Raw genomic sequence first — 21,585 nt, 5'->3', positions numbered from 1 at the left:
TGTGCCCGTACTGATAGTAAATTAGCTGCAGTGTGTGCTGATCTCTGCTGCCTCCAGTATGTACAGTATAAGCTGTTACTCTGTGCCTGTGCTAATAGTAAACTAGCTGCGGTGTGTGCTGATCTCAGCTACCCCCAGTATGTACAGTATAAGCTGTTACTCTGTGCCCGTACTGATAGTAAATTAGCTGCAGTGTGTGCTGATCTCTGCTACCTTCAGTATGTACAGTATAGGATGTTAATCTGTGCCTGTACTGATAGTAAACTAGCTGCAGTGTGTGCTGATCTCTGCTACCTCCAGTATCTATCTATCTATCTATCTATATAATAGACTAAGTGCCTCAACCTTCAAACAAGAAGAAGAAGTACTTTGCATGAAAAAATTTATGCGTGCTCAAACACCAAGTTTAAGGCCTCTTTTCCACAGATTGTTGAGCTGTGTGCTCAGCAAGCAGTTACCAGGCAGCAGTGAGCAGATACCAGGCAGCAACAAGCAGTTACCAGGCAGCAGCAAGCAGTTACCAGGCAGCAGTGAGCAGTTACCAGGCAGCAACAAGCAGTTACCAGGCAGCAACAAGCAGTTACCAGGCAGCAAAAAGCAGTTATCAGGCAGCAACGAGCATTTACCAGGCAGCAGTGAGCAGATACCAGGCAGCAGTGAGCAGACACCAGGCAGCAGTGAGCAGTTACCAGGCAGCAGTGAGCAGTTGTGAGAGTTTGAGAGGCATTTCACTGCCTATTCACAGTCCATGGAAAAGAGGCCTTACCCTAGCAAGTCTGACATTGCAAATCTGGCCTAATTAGCTATTCATGAGGCAATGCTCATGCAAATGCATGCACAAACCAATACCACAAAGCAGTCACCCTGCTACATGCTACATTAGCACTATCCGGCTTAGTGCACACCAGAGCGGTTCGGCAGTGTTTTGCGATCCACTTGCGGCTGCGGATACGCTTGGGTAATGTATTTCAACGGGCTGGTGCACACCAGAGCGGGAGGCGTTTTGCTGAAACGCATCCTCCCGAGGTGAGGCATTTTTTGGATTGCGGAGGCGTTTCTGCCTCCAATGTAAAGTATAGGAACAATGCAAAACACTCTGAAAAAGGGCAGTTCAGAGCGGTTTTGCAGGCGTTTTTGTTACAGAAGCTGTTCAGTAACAGCTTTACTGTAACAATATATGAAATCTACTACACCAAAAACGCTTTACAAAACCGCAAAATGCTAGGTGAAATGCTACAGAAAAATAAGAAAAAGCGTTTCAAAATCTGCTAGCATTTTGCGGGTCTGCTAGCAGTTTTTGGTGTGCTCCAGGCCTCCAGGAGCGCCACGGGGAGGATTCCCAATGCCCCCTTTTTATACAACTGGGGGGACCGCAGGGTCCCAGGCTCTCTCACTGCCTGGAAACCACAGCGGCACCCCGGAGGGGGAGGCTGGGTGGCGTGGATGACCCCCCCCCCAAGTGTGGCCAGCGCTGGGGAGAGCCGTCTGCACCCACCTCCCAATATTAAAAACAGGCACTTACCTTAACGTCCATTGCGTTCTGCTACATGCGCATTAATTTGGGGGCACCACATGAGAAAGGAGAGAAGCATGGGTCACCCCGAGCTTTAGAGCTCAGGGCTGGCTCACATACAGCACTCCAGAGGGGGGGGGGGGGACAGGCGCACTCACTCCAGGGTTCACACCACCGGAGCAAGCCATCCACCACCTGCCTCCAAAGGATAAAAACTGCACAAAATGCTTTCCATGACAAAATTTATGCGCATGTAGCAGAACCCAATGGACGTTAAGGTAAGTGGCTGATTTTGATATTAGGAGGTGGGTGCGGACGTCTCTCCCCGGTGCTGGCCACGCTTGGGGGTCTGCGCCACCCAGCCTCCAACTCCGGGGTGCCGCTGTGGTTCCCAGGCAGCGAGAGAGCACTTTGCAGTATTGTTTTTTTGACCCTGCATAGTTTGGCATGCGAAAGCAAATGCATATTTGCATGAGCATTGCCTCATGAATAGCCAGCCAATTAGGCCGGATTTGCAAAGCCAGACTTGCTAGGGTTAAACTTGGTGTTTGAGCACGCATACATTTTCTCACGGAAAGCCTACTTCTTCTTGCTTCAAGGTTGAGGCACGTACTCTATTAGATAGATAGATAGATGCGGCGTATGCTACGACGCGGGTTGGCTAGTATATATATAATAGAGTAAGTGCCTCAACCTTCAAACAAGAAGAAGAAGTAGTGCCCTGCCCCCAGGGCCGGTCCAAGCAAGAAGAAGGGGCTGGTCCCAGCAAGAAGAAGAAGTAGTGTCATATCAAACCAAGGGCAAAGAGGGATAATTTGCATATTCAGTAGTAGTGCATTGTGGGTAACCACAAATGTTCACTTAAAGCGGAATTATTGCAGATTTGCTTCTGTTTTAAGAAGGAAAATTACACTAAGCTTTGCTTTTTTTAGTAGGAGGGACTTTTGGTCTCTTTTATCCCCCAATACATTCTTAGTAGTTTGGGTCACCCTGAGCTGCTTGGGTACTCTGTTGTACTGGTCCAAGCCCTATCTCATACAGCCATATCAATTCCTGCTATGGCTATCATTCATGAAAGTGCTGTCGGTATGGAGAATCAGTGTGGGAAACCACCACCGATGGTGTTTTTGACTTCTGGCTGCTGATTCATAAAAAAGTATCCAGGTGCGGTAGCAGTGCGGAGATTCCCCAAACTAGGCAGGTGGTAGGCTGGCGGAGACACGGAAGCTGCCGAGTTGATACATTTCTCTGTGTTCCGCTCTACTGCAGCTGCCTGGGAGGTCTCTGTGTCTCCATTCACTTAACATTGTTATCACCACATCAGAGGGAGTGGTACTTCCCGACCTCACACCGCTTGCGGTGATCTTTATGAATTAACATTTTGCTACATTTTTTACAACAATTACCGCACAAGGCGGTGATTTATCGCTCTGCGCGGTAATGTCAGCTTTTGATGCGGAAGGAGCCTTTATGAATGCAGATTTTGCTACGTGTGCGGGAAAGTCAGCTGTTTTAAGCATTTCCGCATGCGGAAATGCTTTATGAATGATAGCCTATGTAGTGATGAGAACCAAAGGTCTGAAATAGGCTGTCACATGTGGGTTTGATATGACTGTGTAAAATTTAAAGCTATAGGCTTGCTTGGCTTACTAAGGGTGAAAAGGAATAATTTGCATATTTAGTAGCGGTGCATTGTGGGTAATCACAAATGTTCACTTATAGTTGAGTAATTGCATATTTCTTTCTGTTTTAGGAAGGCAAATTACACCAAGCTTTGCTTTTTTTAGTAGGTCTTTTTGGTCCCTTTTATCCCTCTATACATTACGAGTAGTTTGGGTCACCCTGAGCTGCTTGGTTACTCTGTTGTACTGGTCCAAGCCCTATCTCATACCTCTGTATCAATTCCTGCTATGTACTGATGAGGACCAAAAGTCTGAAACAGGCTGTCACATGTGGGTTTGATATGGCTGTGTAAAACTTAAAGCTATATGCTTGCTATACACCAGCAGCTCTGGATGCTTGCTTGGCTTACCAAGAAGGGAATGGGGTAATTTTCATATTTAGTAGCAGTGCATTGTGGATAACCACAAATGTTCACTTATAGCTGAATTATTGCAGATTTCCTTCTGTTTTAAAAAGGCAAATTACACCAATACAGTGTGCGGCATTGCAGGAAGTGACGACAGTGGAACGCACGATGGAACACGGAAGAGGTGAGTCATCCCCGCCCGCTGCCTCTTACTAATAGTGGCGGCTGCTACTGTGCTTAAGCAGGAGGGGGAGTGCACATGGGGGACCCAGTTGAGGGAGGGTCCAACCCCCCTCCCCACCGCTGTGCCCAATACCCCCTTCCTGCCCTCTACCCTCGTATGCGGCGTATTCTACGCCGCGGGTCGGCTAGTGTACAATAAAAGCTGTTATTCTGTGCCTGTACTTATAGTAAACTAGCTGCAGTGTGTGCTGATCTCTGCTACCTCCAGTATGTACAGTATAAGCTGTTAATCTGTGCCAGTACTGATAGTAAATTAGCTGCAGTGTGTGCTGATCTCTGCTGTCTCCAGTATGTACAGTATAAGCTGTTACTCTGTGCCTGTACTGATAGTAAACTAGCTGCAGTGTGTGCTGATCTCTGCTACCTCCAGTATGTACAGGATAAGCTGTTAATCTGTGCCTGTACTGATAGAAAACTAGCTGCAGTGTGTGCTGATCTCTGCTACCCCCATTATGTACAGTATAAGTTGTTACTCAGTGCCTGTACTGATAGTAAACTAGCTGCAGTGTGTGCTGATCTCTGCTGTCTCCAGTATGTACAGTATAAGCTGTTACTCTGTGCCTGTACTAATAGTAAACTAGCTGCAGTGTGTGCTGATCTCAGCTACCTCCAGTATGTACAGTATAAGCTTTTACTCTGTACCTGTACTGATAGTAAACTAGCTGCAGTGTGTGCTGCTCTCTGCTTCCTCCAGTATGTACAGTATAAGCTGTTACTCTGTGCCTGTACTGATAGTAAACTAGCTGCAGTGTGTGCTGATCCGTGCTGCCTCCAGTATGTACAGTATAAGCTGTTACTCTGTGCCTGTACTGATAGTAAACTAGCTGCAGCGTGTGCTGATCTCTGCTACCTCCAGTATGTGCAGTATAAGCTGTTACTCTGTGCCTGTACTGATAGTAAACTAGCTGCAGTGTGTGCTGATCGCTGCCTCCAGTGTGTACAGTATAAGCTGTTACTCTGTGCCTGTACTGATAGTAAACTAGCTGCAGCATGTGCTGATCTCGGCTGCCTCCAGTGTGTGCAGTATAAGCTGTTACTCTATACCTGTACTGATAGTAAACTAGCTGCAGTGTGTGCTGATCGCTGCCTCCAGTGTGTAGAGTATAAGCTGTTACTCTGCGTCTGTACTGATAGTAATCTAGCTGCAGTGTGTGCTGATCTCTGCTGCCTCCAGTATGTACAGTATAAGCTGTTACTCTGCGTCTGTACTGATAGTAAACTAGCTGCAGTGTGTGCTGATCTCTGCTACCTCCAGTATGTACAGTATAAGCTGTTACTCTATGCCTGTACTGATAGCAAACTAGCTGCAGCGTGTGCTGATCTCTGCTACCCCCAGTATGTACAGTATAAGCTGTTACTCTATGCCTGTACTGATAGCAAACTAGCTGCAGTGTGTGCTGATCTCTGCTACCTCCAGTATGTACAGTATAAGCTGTTACTCTATGCCTGTACTGATAGCAAACTAGCTGCAGCGTGTGCTGATCTCTGCTACCTCCAGTATGTACAGTATAAGCTGTTACTCTATGCCTGTACTGATAGCAAACTAGCTGCAGCGTGTGCTGATCTTTGCTACCTCCAGTATGCACAGTATAAGCTGTTACTCTGTGCCTGTACTGATAGTAAACTAGTCTATTCTAACAATATCCTGCGCCCAAACTGTATGTTTTGTGCACCCTAAACGGAGAGCCAGTGGGGAATATGTAATCCTAAAGAGCAAAATCGATACACCACTGTCTACTGTACAAATACGCTTTATTTAACATTGCTAATACAAAACCCCCCACAACCCATTAAAAAGCAGTTCTGCAGTGTTCCTCCTAAGCTGACTTACAGCCGGCTGTGTCACTCATTCAAACCCACTGCACCACCGCATACACACATAAGGAAGTCCTATTACTCCCGGGAGCAACACACACAAGCCGTTTGTCTAACAGTTCACATTAGTACTCCAGGGTTGCAAAGGTCCCCTCTGTGGTAGCAGTATATTGCAATGTCACACATGGGAACAACATCCCTCCTGCTGGCAGGTTATGTCAGGGGCTTGTTAGTAAGCGCTTGTGGTTATAGGGCATCAGCGTTAGATCATGCAAAGCAATCTGTAAGGTTTTGCCACTGAGGGCTCTCACCACCCTGTCATTCGCAAGGCTCCCTCAGCCGGTCTGATTCACATCATCTGACGAAGGCTGGTGGGCGGCCGATACTAGTGATGAGCAGAGCAGTGACGTCACTTCCAGTTCCCCGACGGCTGTGGTTGATACACGCTGGGAACGCGTACATCGAGCGGCAGGCCTGTGAGAAGCTGAGGCGAAGGTAGCGCAGAGTGGAAGGAGCAAGGACGGCATGCACACCAAAGGACTGTGAATCAGACCGGCTGAGGGAGCCTTGCGTTACTCTGTGCCTGTACTGATAGTAAACTAGCTGCAGTATGTGCTGATCTCTGCTGCCTCCAGTGTGTACAGTATAAGCTGTTACTCTGTGCCTGTACTGATAGTAACCTAACTACAGCATGCGCTGATCTCTGCTGCCTCCAGTATGTACAGTATAAGCTGTTACCCTGTGCCTGTACTGATAGTAAACTAGCTGCAGTGTATGCTGAGCTTTGCTACCTCCAGAATGCACAGTATAAGCTGTTCCTTTGTGCCTGTACTGATAGTAAACTAGCTGCAGTGTGTGCTGATCCCTGCTGCCTGCAGTATGTACAGTATAAGCTGTTACTCTGTGCCTGTACTGATAGTAAACTAGCTGCAGCGTGTGCTGATCTCTGCTGCCTCCAGTATGTACAGTATAAGCTGTTGGGCGCAGGATATTGTTAGAATAGACTAGTTTACTATCAGTAAACTAGCTGCAGTGTGTGCTGATCCCTGCTACCCCCAGTATGTACAGTATAAGCTGTTACTCTGTGCCTGTACTGATAGTAAACTAGCTGCAATGTGTGCTGATCTCTGCTACCCCCAGTATGTACAGTATAAGCTGTTACTCTGTGCCTGTACTGATAGTAAACTAGCTGCAGCATGTGCTGATCTCTGCTGCCTCCAGTATGGACAGTATAAGCTGTTACTCTGTGTCTGTACTGATAGTAGACTAGCTGCAGCGTGTGCTGATCTCTGCTGTCTCCAGTGTGTACAGTAAAAGCTGTTACTCTGTGCCTGTACTGATAGTAAACTAGCTGCAATGTGTGCTGATCTCTGCTACCCCAGTATGTACAGTATAAGCTGCTACTCTGTGCCTGTACTGATAGTAAACTAGCTGCAGTGTTTGCTGATCTCTGCTGCCTCCAGTATGTACAGTATAAGCTGTTCCTTTGTGCCTGTACTGATAGTAAACTAGCTGCAGTGTGTGCTGATCCCTGCTGCCTCCAGTATGTACAGTATAAGCTGTGACTCTGTGCCTGTACTGATAGTATACTAGCTGCAGTGTGTGCTGATCCCTGCTGCCTCCAGTATGTACAGTATAAGCTGTTACTCTGTGCCTGTACTGATAGTAAACTAGCTGCAGTGTGTGCTGATCTCTGCTACATCCAGTATGTACAGTATACGCTGTTACTCTGTGCCTGTACTGATAGTAAACTAGCTGCAGTGTGTGCTGATCTCTGCTGCCTCCAGTATGTACAGTATAAGCTGTTACTCTTTGCCTTTACTGATAGTAAACTAGCTGCAGCGCTACACTGCATGCAGATCTAGTGTTGAGCTCTCACTGTCTCTCGTTTTCTCTCTTGCAGGAGATGTTGGATATTATGAAATCCATCTACGACATGATGGGGAAATACACCTATCCAAACATGAGAGAAGAGGCGCCAAGAGAGCATGTAGAGAACTTCTTCCAGGTGCACCATTGCCCCTCCCCCCTCATATCACCGCCTCACAGTGCAATGCCCCCCCCTCATATTACCTCCCCACAGTGCAATGCTTCTCCCCCTCATATCACCGCCCCACAGTGCAATGCTCCCCCCCCTCATATCACCACCTCACAGTGCAATGCCCCTCCCCCTCATATCACCTCCTCACAGTGCAATGCCCCTCCCCCACATATCACCGCCTCACAGTGCACTGCCCCTCCCCCTCATATCACCGCCTCACAGTGCAATGCCCCTCCACCTCATATCACCGCCTCACAGTGCAATGCCCCTCCCCCTCATATCACCGCCTCACAGTGCAATGCCCCCCCCCTCATATCACCGCCTCACAGTGCAATGCCCCTCCCCCTCATATCACCGCCTCACAGTGCAATGCCCCTCCCCCTCATATCACCACCTCACAGTGCAATGCCCCTCCTCCTCATATCACCGCCTCACAGTGCAATGCCCCTCCCCCTCATATCACCGCCTCACTGTGCAATGCCCCTCCATCTCATATCACCGCCTCACAGTGCAATGCCCCTCCCCCTCATATCACCGCCTCACAGTGCAATGCCCCTCCACCTCATATCACCGCCTCACAGTGCAATGCCCCTCCCCCTCATATCACCACCTCACAGTGCAATGCCCCTCCTCCTCATATCACCGCCTCACAGTGCAATGCCCCTCCCCCTCATATCACCGCCTCACTGTGCAATGCCCCTCCACCTCATATCACCGCCTCACAGTGCAGTGCCCCTCCCCCTCATATCACCGCCTCACAGTGCAATGCCCCTCCACCTCATATCACCGCCTCACAGTGCAGTGCCCCTCCCCCTCATATCACCGCCTCACAGTGCAATGCCCCTCCCCCTCATATCACCGCCTCACAGTGCAATTCCCCTCCCCCCTCATATCACCGCCCCACAGTGCAATGCCCCTCCCCCTCATATCACCGCCTCACAGTGCAATGCCCCTCCCGCCTCATATCACCACCCAACAGTGCAATGCCCCTCCCCCTCATATCACCGCCTCACAGTGCAATGCCCCTCCCCCCTCATATCACCGCCCGACAGTGCAATGCCCCTCCCCCTCATATCACCCCCTCACAGTGCAATGCCCCTCCCCCACATATCACCGCCTCACAGTGCAATGCCCCTCCCCCTCATATCACCGCCTCACAGTGCAATGCCCCTCCCCCTCATATCACCGCCCACAGTGCAATGCCCCTCCCCCTCATATCACCGCCTCACAGTGCAATGCCCCTCCCCCTCATATCACCGCCTCACAGTGCAATGCCCCTCCCCCTCATATCACCGCCTCACAGTGCAATGCCCCTCCCCCTCATATCACCGCCTCACAGTGCAATGCCCCTCCCCCTCATATCACCGCCTCACAGTGCAATGCTCCTCCCCCTCATATCACCGCCTCACAGTGCAATGCCCCCCCTTTTATATCACCCCCTCACAGTGCAATGCCCCTCCCCCTCATATCACCGCCTCACAGTGCAATGCCCCTCCCCCTCATATCAACGCCTCACAGTGCAATGCCCCCCTCATATTACCGCCTCACAGTGCAATGCCCCTCCCCCTCATATTACCGCCTCACAGTGCAATGCCCCTCCCCCTCATATCACCGCCTCACAGTGTAATGCCCCTCCCTCTCATATTACCGCCTCACAGTGCAATGCCCAATCCCCCTCTGTCACTCCCCTCACTGGCTGCCAGTCACACCTCATCCATCTCTCCTCCTACTTCTCCAGCCCAATCCCCCTCTGTCACTCCCTTCACTGGCTGCCAGTCACACCTCATCCATCTCACATCCCACTTCTCCAGCCCAATCCCCCTCTGTCACTCCCCTCACTGGCTGCCAGTCACACCTCATCCATCTCTCCTCCCACTTCTCCAGCCCTACCCCAATCTGTCACTCCCTTCTCTGGCTGCCAGTCACACCTCATCCACCTCTCCTACCGCTTCTCCAGCCCTACCCCCTCTGTCACTCCCTTCACTGGCTGCCAATCACACCTCATCCACCTCTCCTCCCACTTCTCCAGCCCTATTCCCCTCTGTCACTCCCATTACTGGCTGCCAGTAGTGTTGGGCGAACATCTAGATGTTCGGGTTCGGGCCGAACAGGCCGAACATGGCCGCGATGTTCGGGTGTTCGACCCGAACTCCGAACATAATGGAAGTCAATGGGGACCCGAACTTTTGTGGTTTGTAAAGCCTCCTTACATGCTACATACCCCAAATTTACAGGGTATGTGCACCTTGGGAGTGGGTACAAGAGGAAAAAAAAATTTAGCAAAAAGAGCTTATAGTTTTTGAGAAAATCGATTTTAAAGTTTCAAAGGGAAAACTGTCTTTTAAATGCGGGAAATGTCTGTTTTCTTTGCACAGGTAACATGCTTTTTGTCGGCATGCAGTCATAAATGTAATACATATAAGAGGTTCCAGGAAAAGGGACCGGTAATGCTAATCCAGCAGCAGCACACGTGATGGAACAGGAGGAGGGTGGCGCAGGAGGAGAAGGCCACGCTTTGAGACACAACAACCCAGGCCTTGCATGAGGACAAGAAGCGTGCGGATAGCATGCTTTGTACCACCATGCAGTCATAAATGTAATAAAGATAAGTGGTTCAATAAACAGGGACCACGCGGCAACGCTAACCCAGCAGCAGCACACGTGATGGAACAGGAGGAGGCGCAGGAGGAGAAGGCCACGCTTTGTGAGACACAACAACCCAGGCCTTGCATGAGGACAAAAAGCGTGCGGATAGCATGCTTTGTACCGCCATGTAGTCATAAATGTAATAAAGATAAGAGGTTCCATAAACAGGGACCGGCAACGGTAACCCAGCAGCAGCAGCAGCAGCAGCAGCACACGTGATGGAACAGGAGGAGGCGCAGGAGGAGAAGGCCACGCTTTGTGAGACACAACAACCCAGGCCTTGCATGAGGACAAAAAGCGTGCGGATATAGCAGCAATGCTTTTTGCCGCCATGCAGTCATAAATGTAATACAGATGAGAGGTTCAATAAACAGGGACCGGAAACGCTAAACCATCCCAGATGTTCATCGGTCATGTTACTTGGTTGGGGTCCAGGAGTGTTGCGTAGTCGTTTCCAATCCAGGATTGATTCATTTTAATTTGAGTCAGACGGTCTGCATTTTCTGTGGAGAGGCGGATACGCCGATCTGTGATGATGCCTCCGGCAGCACTGAAACAGCGTTCCGACATAACGCTGGCTGCCGGGCAAGCCAGCACCTCTATTGCGTACATTGCCAGTTCGTGCCAGGTGTCTAGCTTCATGCCCGGTTTCAGGTCCAGCGGTGCCAGCCACAAATCCGTCTGTTCCTTTATTCCCCTCCAAATTTCCTCCCCTGTGTGCTGCTTATCCCCAAGGCAGATCAGCTTCAGCAACACTTGCTGACGCATGCCAACAGCTGTGCTGCACTGCTTCCACGATCCTACTGCTGCTGGTGCTGGGTTAGCATTTCCGGATGAGGTACAGCTTTGAGATGCGTTGGAGGAGAAGGAGTCAGAGAGGTAGGTGCTGCTGTTGTTATCCAGCTGTTTGCGGCGTGGGCAACACCCGCGCCGTAGCAGGTGAGGAATCGCTGCCAGGCTCCACAAGGTTCACCCAGTGCGCGGTAAGGGAGATGTATCGACCCTGGCCGAACGCACTCGTCCAGGTGTCAGTGGTGAGGTGAACCTTGCAGGCAACGGCATTCTTCAAGCTTCGGGTTATTTAGCTGACCACGTGCTCATGCAACTCAGGCACTGCAGAGCGCGCAAAGTGGTAGCGGCTGGGAACCACGTAACGTGGGATGGCCACTGACATCATGCCCTTGAAGCTGTTTGTCTCCACCACTCGATATGGCAGCATTTCGCAGGCCAGAAGCTTGGCTATGCTGGCTGGCTGTTACTGCCACGGCCCGGGGGTCATTTGCTGGCAATTTCCTCTTGTGCTCAAACATCTCAGAGACAGACAACTCAACCGTAGCGCTGCACACCGAAGGGCTGTTGGTTGTTGTGTTTGATGAACACTGGGAGACCTCAAGAGCACTAGTCCGGAAAGTGACAGTGTCAGCATCGTCTGATGTTTGTGAATGTTGTGAACCACGCAATGGCTGGGCTACTGCTGCTGCTGAGGCGGGTCTGGTGGTGAGTCTGGTGAACCCAAGGGAGGCAGTGTTGCTGGTGGTACCCTGTCCTGCCGCGTTTGCCCACAGAGTGGGATGTTTGGATAGAATGTGGCGGCTCATGCTGGTGGTGGAGAGGTTGTTAATACTTTTCCCCCTGCTCAGGCGGGTCTTGCACACCTTGCAAATCGCCATGGTAACATCCTCAGTGCAGTCTTCAAAGAAAGCCCAGACTTTAACTGGCTGAGGACTCGGACCTCGTGCGTGATGTGCTGGTGCTGCTTAACCCACTGCTGGACGCTTGAGAGGTCATCCAAGTAATTATCTGGTCCTGTTCTTTTGGATCTGTGAGGGTTGTTGTCCTGGACAACATGGGCAGTATTGAGTGGGTTTTCTTGGGTGCTCCCCTGTGGCCTGTACGTGAACCGTCAGGGGAAACACCTCTTCCCTTGCCCCTCCCTCTTTCACCGGATTTCTTCCTCATTTCACTTATCCTTAAAGTACACGCTGACTGGCAGCAGTACAGTGGCAGTACAGAAATGCTATACAGTGGTGGGTGAGCGGTGTACCACTATTGTCAGCAGTGACACAGAGCACAATGCTATACAGTGGCGGGTGAGCGGTGTACTACTGTTCCCAGCAGACACAGAGTGGAAGTAAACACAATGCTATATAGTGTGGCTGAGCCGTGTACACAGAGTGGCATTAAACACAATGCTATATAGTCTGCTATATAGTCACCCCGAACAGGGTGATGTTCTGCAGAACCCGAACAGTGGCAAACACTGTTCACCCAACACTACTGGGAGGGAACGCAGATTTTAGTACCTAAACACACGATACAACATGTTTTCCGGGGTCGGACTCTGAGGCACATACAGATGGTCCCGATCATCATCCTCATCATACAACTCTTCTCCTGAGTCTGACCCACCCACCACCTCTGCCACCCCAACATCCCCAGACACAGACCCCTCATCGTCCTCAACATTAACTTGGGATGCTGGCCTGAGCCAGACCTCCTCCTCCACATCAGGCCCCATCATCTCCTCAATGGCAGCCCTCATTAATCGCTCTGGCGACGGACTGATGGACACAACGTTCTCCTCCGGGGAGGGCTGCTGCTGACCACTGGCTGCTGGGGTGGATGTTATAGCTTGCGTGGGGCGTTGGCTGTTGCTGTTGTTGGGAGTGCTGCTCACAGCGGAGGTCTCTGGGGAACTCATGTTGAGCTCATATAGTGGTTGACGGTGAGTGGAGTATTACTGATCCCAGCAATATACACACTGACTGGCAGAGTACGCAATGCTATATAGTGTGGCTGAGCGGTGTACACAGAGTGGCAGTAAACACAATGCTATATAGTCTGGCTGAGCGAGCGGTGTACTACTGTTCCCAGCAGAATCAGAGTGGCAGTAAACAATGGTATATAGTCTGGCTGAGCGGTGTACACAGAGTGTCAGTAAACAATGGTATATAGTCTGGCTGAGCGAGCGGTGTACTACTGTTCCCAGCAGAATCAGAGTGGCAGTAAACAATGGTATATAGTCTGGCTGAGCGGTGTACACAGAGTGTCAGTAAACAATGGTATATAGTCTGGCTGAGCGGTGTACACACAATGCTATATAGTCTGCTATATAGTGTCAGTAAACAATGGTATATAGTCTGGCTGAGCGAGCGGTGTACTACTGTTCCCAGCAGAATCAGAGTGGCAGTAAACAATGGTATATAGTCTGGCTGAGCGGTGTACACAGAGTGTCAGTAAACAATGGTATATAGTCTGGCTGAGCGAGCGGTGTACTACTGTTCCCAGCAGAATCAGAGTGGCAGTAAACAATGGTATATAGTCTGGCTGAGCGGTGTACACAGAGTGTCAGTAAACAATGGTATATAGTCTGGCTGAGCGGTGTACACAGAGTGTCAGTAAACAATGGTATATAGTCTGGCTGAGCGGTGTACACAGAGTGGCAGTAAACACAATGCTATATACTCTGGCTGAGCGAGCGGTGTACTACTGTTCCCAGCAGACACAGAACAGTAAACAGAATGCTATATAGTGTGGCTGAGCGAGCGGTGTACCACTATTCCCAGCAGACACAGAACAGTAAACAGAATGCTATATAGTGTGGCTGAGCGAGCGGTGTACCACTATTCCCAGCAGACACAGAACAGTAAACAGAATGCTATATAGTGTGGCTGAGCGAGCGGTGTACCACTATTCCCAGCAGACACAGAACAGTGAACAGAATGCTATATAGTGTGGCTGAGCGAGCGGTGTACCACTATTCCCAGCAGACACAGAACAGTGAACAGAATGCTATATAGTGTGGATGAGCGAGCGGTGTACCACTATTCCCAGCAGACACAGAACAGTAAACAGAATGCTATATAGTGTGGCTGAGCGAGCGGTGTACCACTATTCCCAGCAGACACAGAACAGTGAACAGAATGCTATATAGTGTGGCTGAGCGAGCGGTGTACCACTATTCCCAGCAGACACAGAGTGGCAGTAAACAGAATGCTATATAGTGTGGCTGAGCGAGGTACACAGAGTGGCAGTAAACAGAATGCTATATAGTGTGGCTGAGCAAGCGGTGTACTACTATTCCCAGCAGACACAGAGTGGCAGTAAACAGAATGCTATATAGTGTGGCTGAGCGAGGTACACAGAGTGGCAGTAAACAGAATGCTATATAGTGTGGCTGAGCAAGCGGTGTACTACTGTTCCCAGCAGTGACACAATGACAGGGGGGACCCTGGCTAGCGTGGCTGGAGCGCGAACTACCCTGCCTGCCTACCCAAAGCTAAACCCACAGACAAATGGCGGAGATATGACGTGGTTCGGGTATTTATTTACCCGAACCACGTGACAGTTCGGCCAATCAGAGCGCGTTCGGGTCCGAACCACGTGACCCGTTCGGCCAATCACAGCGCTAGCCGAACGTTCGGGGAACGTTCGGCCATGCGCTCTTAGTTCGGCCATATGGCCGAACGGTTTGGCCGAGCACCGTCAGGTGTTCGGCCGAACTCGAACATCACCCGAACAGGGTGATGTTCTGCAGAACCCGAACAGTGGCGAACACTGTTCGCCCAACACTAGCTGCCAGTCACACCTCATCCACCTCTCCTCCTGCTTCTTCAGCTCTACCCCCTCTGTCACTCCCTTCACTGGCTGCCAGTCACACCTCATCCACCTCTCCTCCCACTTCTCCAGCCCTATCCCAATCTGTCACTCCCTTCTCTGGCTGCCAGTCACACCTCATCCACCTCTCCTCCCACTTCTCCAGCCCTATCCCCCTCTGTCACTCCCCTCACTGGCTGCCAGTCACACCTCATCCATCTCTCCTCCTACTTCTCCAGCCCTATCCCCCTCTGTCACTCCCTTCACTGGCTGCCAGTCACACCTCATCCACCTCTCCTCCCACTTCTCCAGCCCTATCCCCCTCTGTCACTCCCTTCACTGGCTGCCAATCACACCTCATCCACCTCTCCTCCTGCTTCTTCAGCCCTACCCCCATCTGTCGCTCTTTTCACTCCCTTCTCACCTAATCCACCTCTCCTCACTCATAACAATAATAATAATAAATGCAATCTATCTGTGTATAATATTGTCGTCTCTCTCTTACCACAGAAAATGGACAGAAATAAGGACGGTGTTGTTACCATCGAAGAATTCATAGAGACCTGTCAGAAGGTAATGGCATTTTCCTGTATTTCATATCCATTTCTTCCCTCCTGAGAGGGTGGGTCTGGTTTAGAATTGCAGAGTCCACCCATCTCTGATTATGAACTCCGCCTCTGCAGAGCTTGGATTCTTACCTACTGAGCGGGATGGGTCTGGTTTAGAATTGCAGAGTCCACCCATCTCTGATTATGAACTCCGCCTCTGCAGAGCTTGGATTCTTCCCTTCTGAGCGGGATGGGTCTGGTTTAGAATTGCAGAGTCCACCCATCTTTGATTATGAACTCCGCCCCTGCAGAGCCGAGATTCTTCCCCACTGAGAGGGGTGGATCTGGTTTAGAATTGCAGAGTCCACCCATCTCTGATTATGAACTCTGCCCCTGCAGAGCTTGGCTTCTTCCCTACTGAGAGGGGTGGGTCTGGTTTAGAATTGCAGAGTCCACCCATCTCTGATTATGAACTCCGCCCCTGCAGAGCTTGGCTTCTTCTCTACTGAGAGGGATACGTCTGCTTTAGAATTTCAGAGTCCACCCATCTCTTATTATGACCTCTGCCCCTGCAGAGTCGGAAGTCTTCCCTACTGAGAAGGTTGGGTCTGGTTTAGAATTGCAGAGTCCACCCATCTCTCATTATGAGCTCCGCCCCTGCAGAGCTGGCATTAAGAGGCGGTGCTCCATGCTCACAAGGCTTCCTCTAATAACATTGATCAGATGCTGGAATCAGCAGGGGCTGCTGGGAACCTTGGTGGACTTTCCAGAAGTTTGTACTTATAAAGGTTTAGCGGTAATTCCAGATAGGCTCTCTGCTCAGACATTTCTTACTTTTAATGCTTTTATTTTTGCTGTTTAGATCTCAGTTCCATTGTTAGAGGTTTTGGACAATTTTCTGCAATCATCTGTACACGCGATTTCATTAGGAAATAAATGGTTAAATCATTTCGGCTTTGCGCTTGTTCTGAATGGCCCAGTAAAGAATCCGCATACATGGCGTTTTGCCGCCCAGTCACTTTGGCGCTGGGTGAACTGCCGGTGAATTTCTGGGTGGCGTTAATTACTATCCCCCCTTTGATTTGTAGCAGCTCTGAGGAAGAAGTAATTTGGGGTCCGGCAATCACCGACACCCCAAATACAGACATAACAAAACAGGTGCGGTGCAGAGCGAACACCAAAAACGCTGGCTGCTCCGAAGCATCCTGCCTTCTATAGAGACATCACCAGATCGTTGTGGTTTCTCTTCCAGGAACAGTTAGTCCTCGTTCAGATTGTTACACGCAGATGGCCGTACGATAACACACCATCTGTGTTTGTATGCGTTGCGTGGCTGATCCCATTCTCTGTAGTGAATGGGTCAGCCGCGCGTTTTGCTAAAAAATGCGTGCAGCATGCGTTCGCGCACCACGCTGGTATGGAACACATGCAGTGTGAACATCAGACAGCACAGTCTATGCACTTCTGATGTCGTGCATGTCGGCCTCCTGCACGCCTTGCTGAAATCCGGATGGCAACGCGTGTAGTGTGAACGGGGCCTAAGTGTTAGGAACCCACTCACTCCTCGTCAAAGAGTCTACCAAATATCTACCGCAAATTGTATCGGTTATTCATGCAATACAGATTGTATTGAGTAGGGACACTCCAACCAATCCAAGTTGTAACATTGTGTGTAGTGAGGAAGGCACTCTGGGGACTCCCAGTGGCTGGGGCCGGAACTGCAGCTGTACACAAAGGCACAGGCTAGTTTAGAGCTGTCACATGGCCATTATACACAGCTATGGCCAAACTAATGTCTGTAACATGGCTGGGGTGATTGAGAAGTGTTACAGCTATAATATATAGTATGTAATATATAGTGTTACAGATATTGTTCTGTTTGGCTTCCTGCTCTATGTGTGAGGCCCACTCTAGAAGACCCAGTCTGTATAGCAATATGACTCCACACTGATCCAGAAACCTCCACAGGCAATTTTACTCGATGAGATAATACTCCAAGTATAATCCAAAGTACAGGTAGTCCTCGGTTAACGAACGAGATAGGGACTGTCGGCTCGTCCTTAACCTGAATCTGTCCTTAAGTCGGGACAGCCACCTTTGCCCCCGTTTTTAATGCAGAGTAAGCACAGCGGAAGGTAAATAGAGGACATCTGACCTGATCCTCGGCGGTAGAAGGTCCCATCGTGCTGCCCAGAAGCTGCCCGTCCTCTCGCTCCGTCCACTGTTCTCCTGGCGGCTTCACATGCGTCGCTTAATGACGCATCAGGAGGAGCCGCCACTAGGGGGCTTTTCCTGATTGCGTCATTATGCGACGCATGTGAAGCCACTGGGAGGACAGTGGACGGAGCGAGAGGACGGGCAGCTTCTGGGCAGCACGATGGAACCTTCTACCGCTTACTCTGCATTAAAAACGGTGCAGAAGAGGTAGTCCCCAGTGGCGTGACATCATCGTGGCAGGGTCGGCGGGCGTTCGTATCGGCGGGTCGTTCGTAAGTCGGGCGTTTGTAAACCGGGGACTACCTGTACCTTTACTTGTGTACAAAGCATACAGGGATGTTTTTAGAGCTTTTTCATAGGTAAAAACACAATGCGATAGCAAGGTGCATACAGGATTACCTCACCAACTGAATCCACCCTATAACAGAATGATCTAGAAATGGCTGCTGAGCAGGGAGTGACAGTTGGAGTGACAGTTGGGAAATCCGAACTAGCTAAATCTAGCAGGGGGAACTGGAACATACTATTGTAGAAAAATATAAACAATATTAAATAACCTAAAGAGAGGCTGTTGTGATAGCACAGATATAATGTTTAGTGTTACAGATATAAGATATGGTATACAATGTACAGTATTACAGCTAAAATATATACTATATAATGTATAGTATTACAGATATAATATATAATGCACAGTATTACAGATATAATATATAGTATATAATGTACAGTATTACAGATGTAACATATAGTAAATAATGTATAGTATTAGATATAATATATAGCATATGATGTATAGTATTACAGATATATAATGTACAGTATTACAGATATAATATATAGCATATGATGTATAGTATTACAGATATAATATATAATGTATAGTATTACAGATATAATATATAGCATATGATGTATAGGTAGTATTACAGATATAATATATAGAATATGATGTATAGTATTACAGATATAATATATAGCATATGATGTATAGTATTACAGATATAGTATATTGCACATTATGTATAGTATTACAAATATAATATATAGTATATGATGTACAGTATTACAGATATAAGATATAGTATGTAATGTACAGTATTACAGATATAATATATAGCATGTAATGTATCGTATTACAGATATAATATATAGTAAATAATGTATAGTATTACAGATATAATGTACAGTATTACAGATATATGATGTACAGTATTACAGATATAATATATAGCATATGATGTATAGTATTACAAATATAATATATAGTATATGATGTACAGTATTACAGATATAAGATATAGTATGTAATGTACAGTATTACAGACATAATATATAGCATGTAATGTATCGTATTACAGATATAATATATAGTAAATAATGTATAGTATTACAGATATAATGTACAGTATTACAGATATATGATGTACAGTATTACAGATATAATATATAGCATATGATGTATAGTATTATAGATATAATATATAGTATATAATGTATAGTATTACAGATATAATGTACAGTATTACAGATATAATATATGATGTACAGTATTACAGATATAATATATAGCATATGATGTATAGGTAGTATTACAGATATAATATATAATATACAGTATTACAGATATAATATATAGCATATTATGTATAGTATTACAGATATAATATAGTATATGATGTACAGTATTACAGATATAATCTATAGTATGTAATGTATAGTATTACAGATATAATATATAGCATGTAATGTATCGTATTACAGATATAATATATAGTATATAATGTATAGTATTACAGATATAATGTACAGTATTACAGATATAATATATGATGTACAGTATTACAGATATAATATATAGCATATGATGTATAGTATTACAGATATAATATATAATGTATAGTATTACAGATATAATATATAGCATATGATGTATAGTATTACAGCTATAATATATAGCATGTAATGTATCGTATTACAGATATAATGTACAGTATTACAGATATAATATATGATGTACAGTATTACAGATATAATATACAGTATATAATGTACAGTATTACAGATATAATATGCAGTATATAATGTACAGTATTACAGATATAATATGCAGTATATAATGTACAGTATTACAGATATAATATGCTATCTTTTCTTGTGTCCACAGGATGAGAACATTATGAGATCCATGCAGCTTTTTGACAACGTCATTTAGCGGTAGTTGTGTCCGGTGGGATTAGACGACACCCCAGCATAGACATTTTACTGGCTGCACAATTACCATGTCTCTGATGCAAAGCAAAATGCAATTATCATCTCTACACTATTTTTTGAAACAGAAGATTCCAAAGCGTTTGTTTTGTGACGTTCCTGCACTGCCACCTAGTGGCTGCATCCAGGAGACGCAGGGGATTTTGCCAAGAACTGACCATTGTCTGTATGATTGGGTGATGAGGATTGTGGATGCTTTTATTGGGATGGTTTTGGGAATGGCGTCCAACCTTTTCACAGTGTACATGAGCTTCCTGTTTTCTGCAGGGACATTGCTGAGTTACTCATATGAGAATGCTGCAGAACGGCCTCTGACCCCGGCTACAGATCGGCAATGAAAGCTAATCATTCAGAGTTGGTGCAAATATTATGCAGCTTGCAAACGGCTAAAACAATTGCAGCAGCTCCAACATTTCTTTGGCCTACTTCCAAGCTCAATAGATTTACATACATTTACATCAACAGTAGTTATCATCTCATTAAAGGGAAGGTCCAGGGAAATGTAAAATAAAAAAAATCTACTTACCTGGTGCTTCCTCCAGCCCCTGGCAGCCATCCTCTGCCCTCGCCACAGCTCCGGTGGCTCCCGGTCCAGATAGCGCCCTCTCCAGGTCAGCATCTTCCTGCGCTTGAGCATACGTCTCACGGGGTCGCACTGACGTCATCCGGGCTGTACTGCGCAGGCTCAGAACTACTGTACAGAACTACTGCGCAGTACAGTCCGGATAATGCCAGTGCGACTCTGAGAGCCAATCACTCAGGGGCAGTGTGCATCTTGCACAGGACTGGACTCCAGGCCACCGGCGGGGAGTGGAGCTGCGGCGAGGGCACAGGAGGGCTGGAGGAAGCCCCGGGCAAGTACATGGGGTTTTTCTTTACCAGCAGCTTGGATGTTTCCTTTAACCATCCAATGCAATGAGATCTGTGGTGTAGATGGAGCAGAGCTTATATTGGTCAACTCAATTCCCCACATATATATATTTCGGGTGGTCACCTGACCATGACAATTTGTCATTAGTCACTGCAAATTAATGAAAATACCCGATCAGAAGTTAGTTTCCATAAAAAGCGTATAATAGAAATATGCCCTAGAGAATAATTAGCTAATAAGTATTGTGGCTAGCCACGCCTCTGTACAACACTCCGCCCACAACAGTTGCCCTGAGGGACTGCGTCAAAATTCCTGGCTGACGGCATTCCTCAGAAGTGTGTGCGAGAGGCTCAGCGTTTCATGAAGACATTGTTATCATGGTGTGACTAGTCTCAGCGCAGAGAGGACATGCTGACTATCGCTCCACTCTAAGGCTGACATTTCTGATTGGTCCATCTCCAAGCTCCACACAATCTGCATTCAAATTGCATCTCATGGTTTCTCTGCAATGCTAAGTGACTGGACTGTGACTGGACAACTCATGAGTGACTGTTTCAAGCACCCCCTCTGTGGCCCCGCCTCATGAATGGCTGTTTCAGGCACCCCCTCTGTGGCCCCGCCTCATGAATGGCTGTTTCAGGCACCCCCTCTGTGGCCCCTCCTCATGAATGGCTGTTTCAGGCACCCCCTCTGTGGCCCCACCTCATGAATGGCTGGTTCAGGCACCCCCTCTGTGGCACCATCTCATGAATGGCTGTTTAAGGCACCCCTCTGTGGCCTCGCCTCATGAATGGC

General features: G+C 47.9%; 1 protein-coding gene across 3 annotated transcripts in view; it reads left to right on the top strand.

Annotated features, from left to right (window-relative positions):
* KCNIP2 (potassium voltage-gated channel interacting protein 2) overlaps window positions 1–20,957 on the top strand; it is a 606,670-nt gene extending 585,713 nt beyond the window's left edge. For all 3 annotated transcript variants that reach the window (XM_068258786.1, XM_068258784.1, XM_068258785.1), the window contains 3 exons: window positions 7,504–7,608; window positions 15,394–15,456; window positions 19,816–20,957. In XM_068258786.1, the coding sequence (XP_068114887.1) occupies window positions 7,504–7,608; window positions 15,394–15,456; window positions 19,816–19,863 (216 nt within the window). In that variant the 3' untranslated portion in view covers window positions 19,864–20,957. The remainder of the gene's footprint in view (window positions 1–7,503; window positions 7,609–15,393; window positions 15,457–19,815) is intronic.
* The last annotated feature ends 628 nt before the right edge of the window (window positions 20,958–21,585 follow it).

This window comes from Hyperolius riggenbachi, chromosome 10, assembly GCF_040937935.1.
Source record: "Hyperolius riggenbachi isolate aHypRig1 chromosome 10, aHypRig1.pri, whole genome shotgun sequence".
Classification (NCBI taxonomy): Eukaryota; Metazoa; Chordata; class Amphibia; order Anura; family Hyperoliidae; genus Hyperolius; species Hyperolius riggenbachi.
The sequence above is the reverse complement of the archived record's forward strand: the minus strand, read 5'-3'. Positions and strand labels throughout refer to the sequence as shown.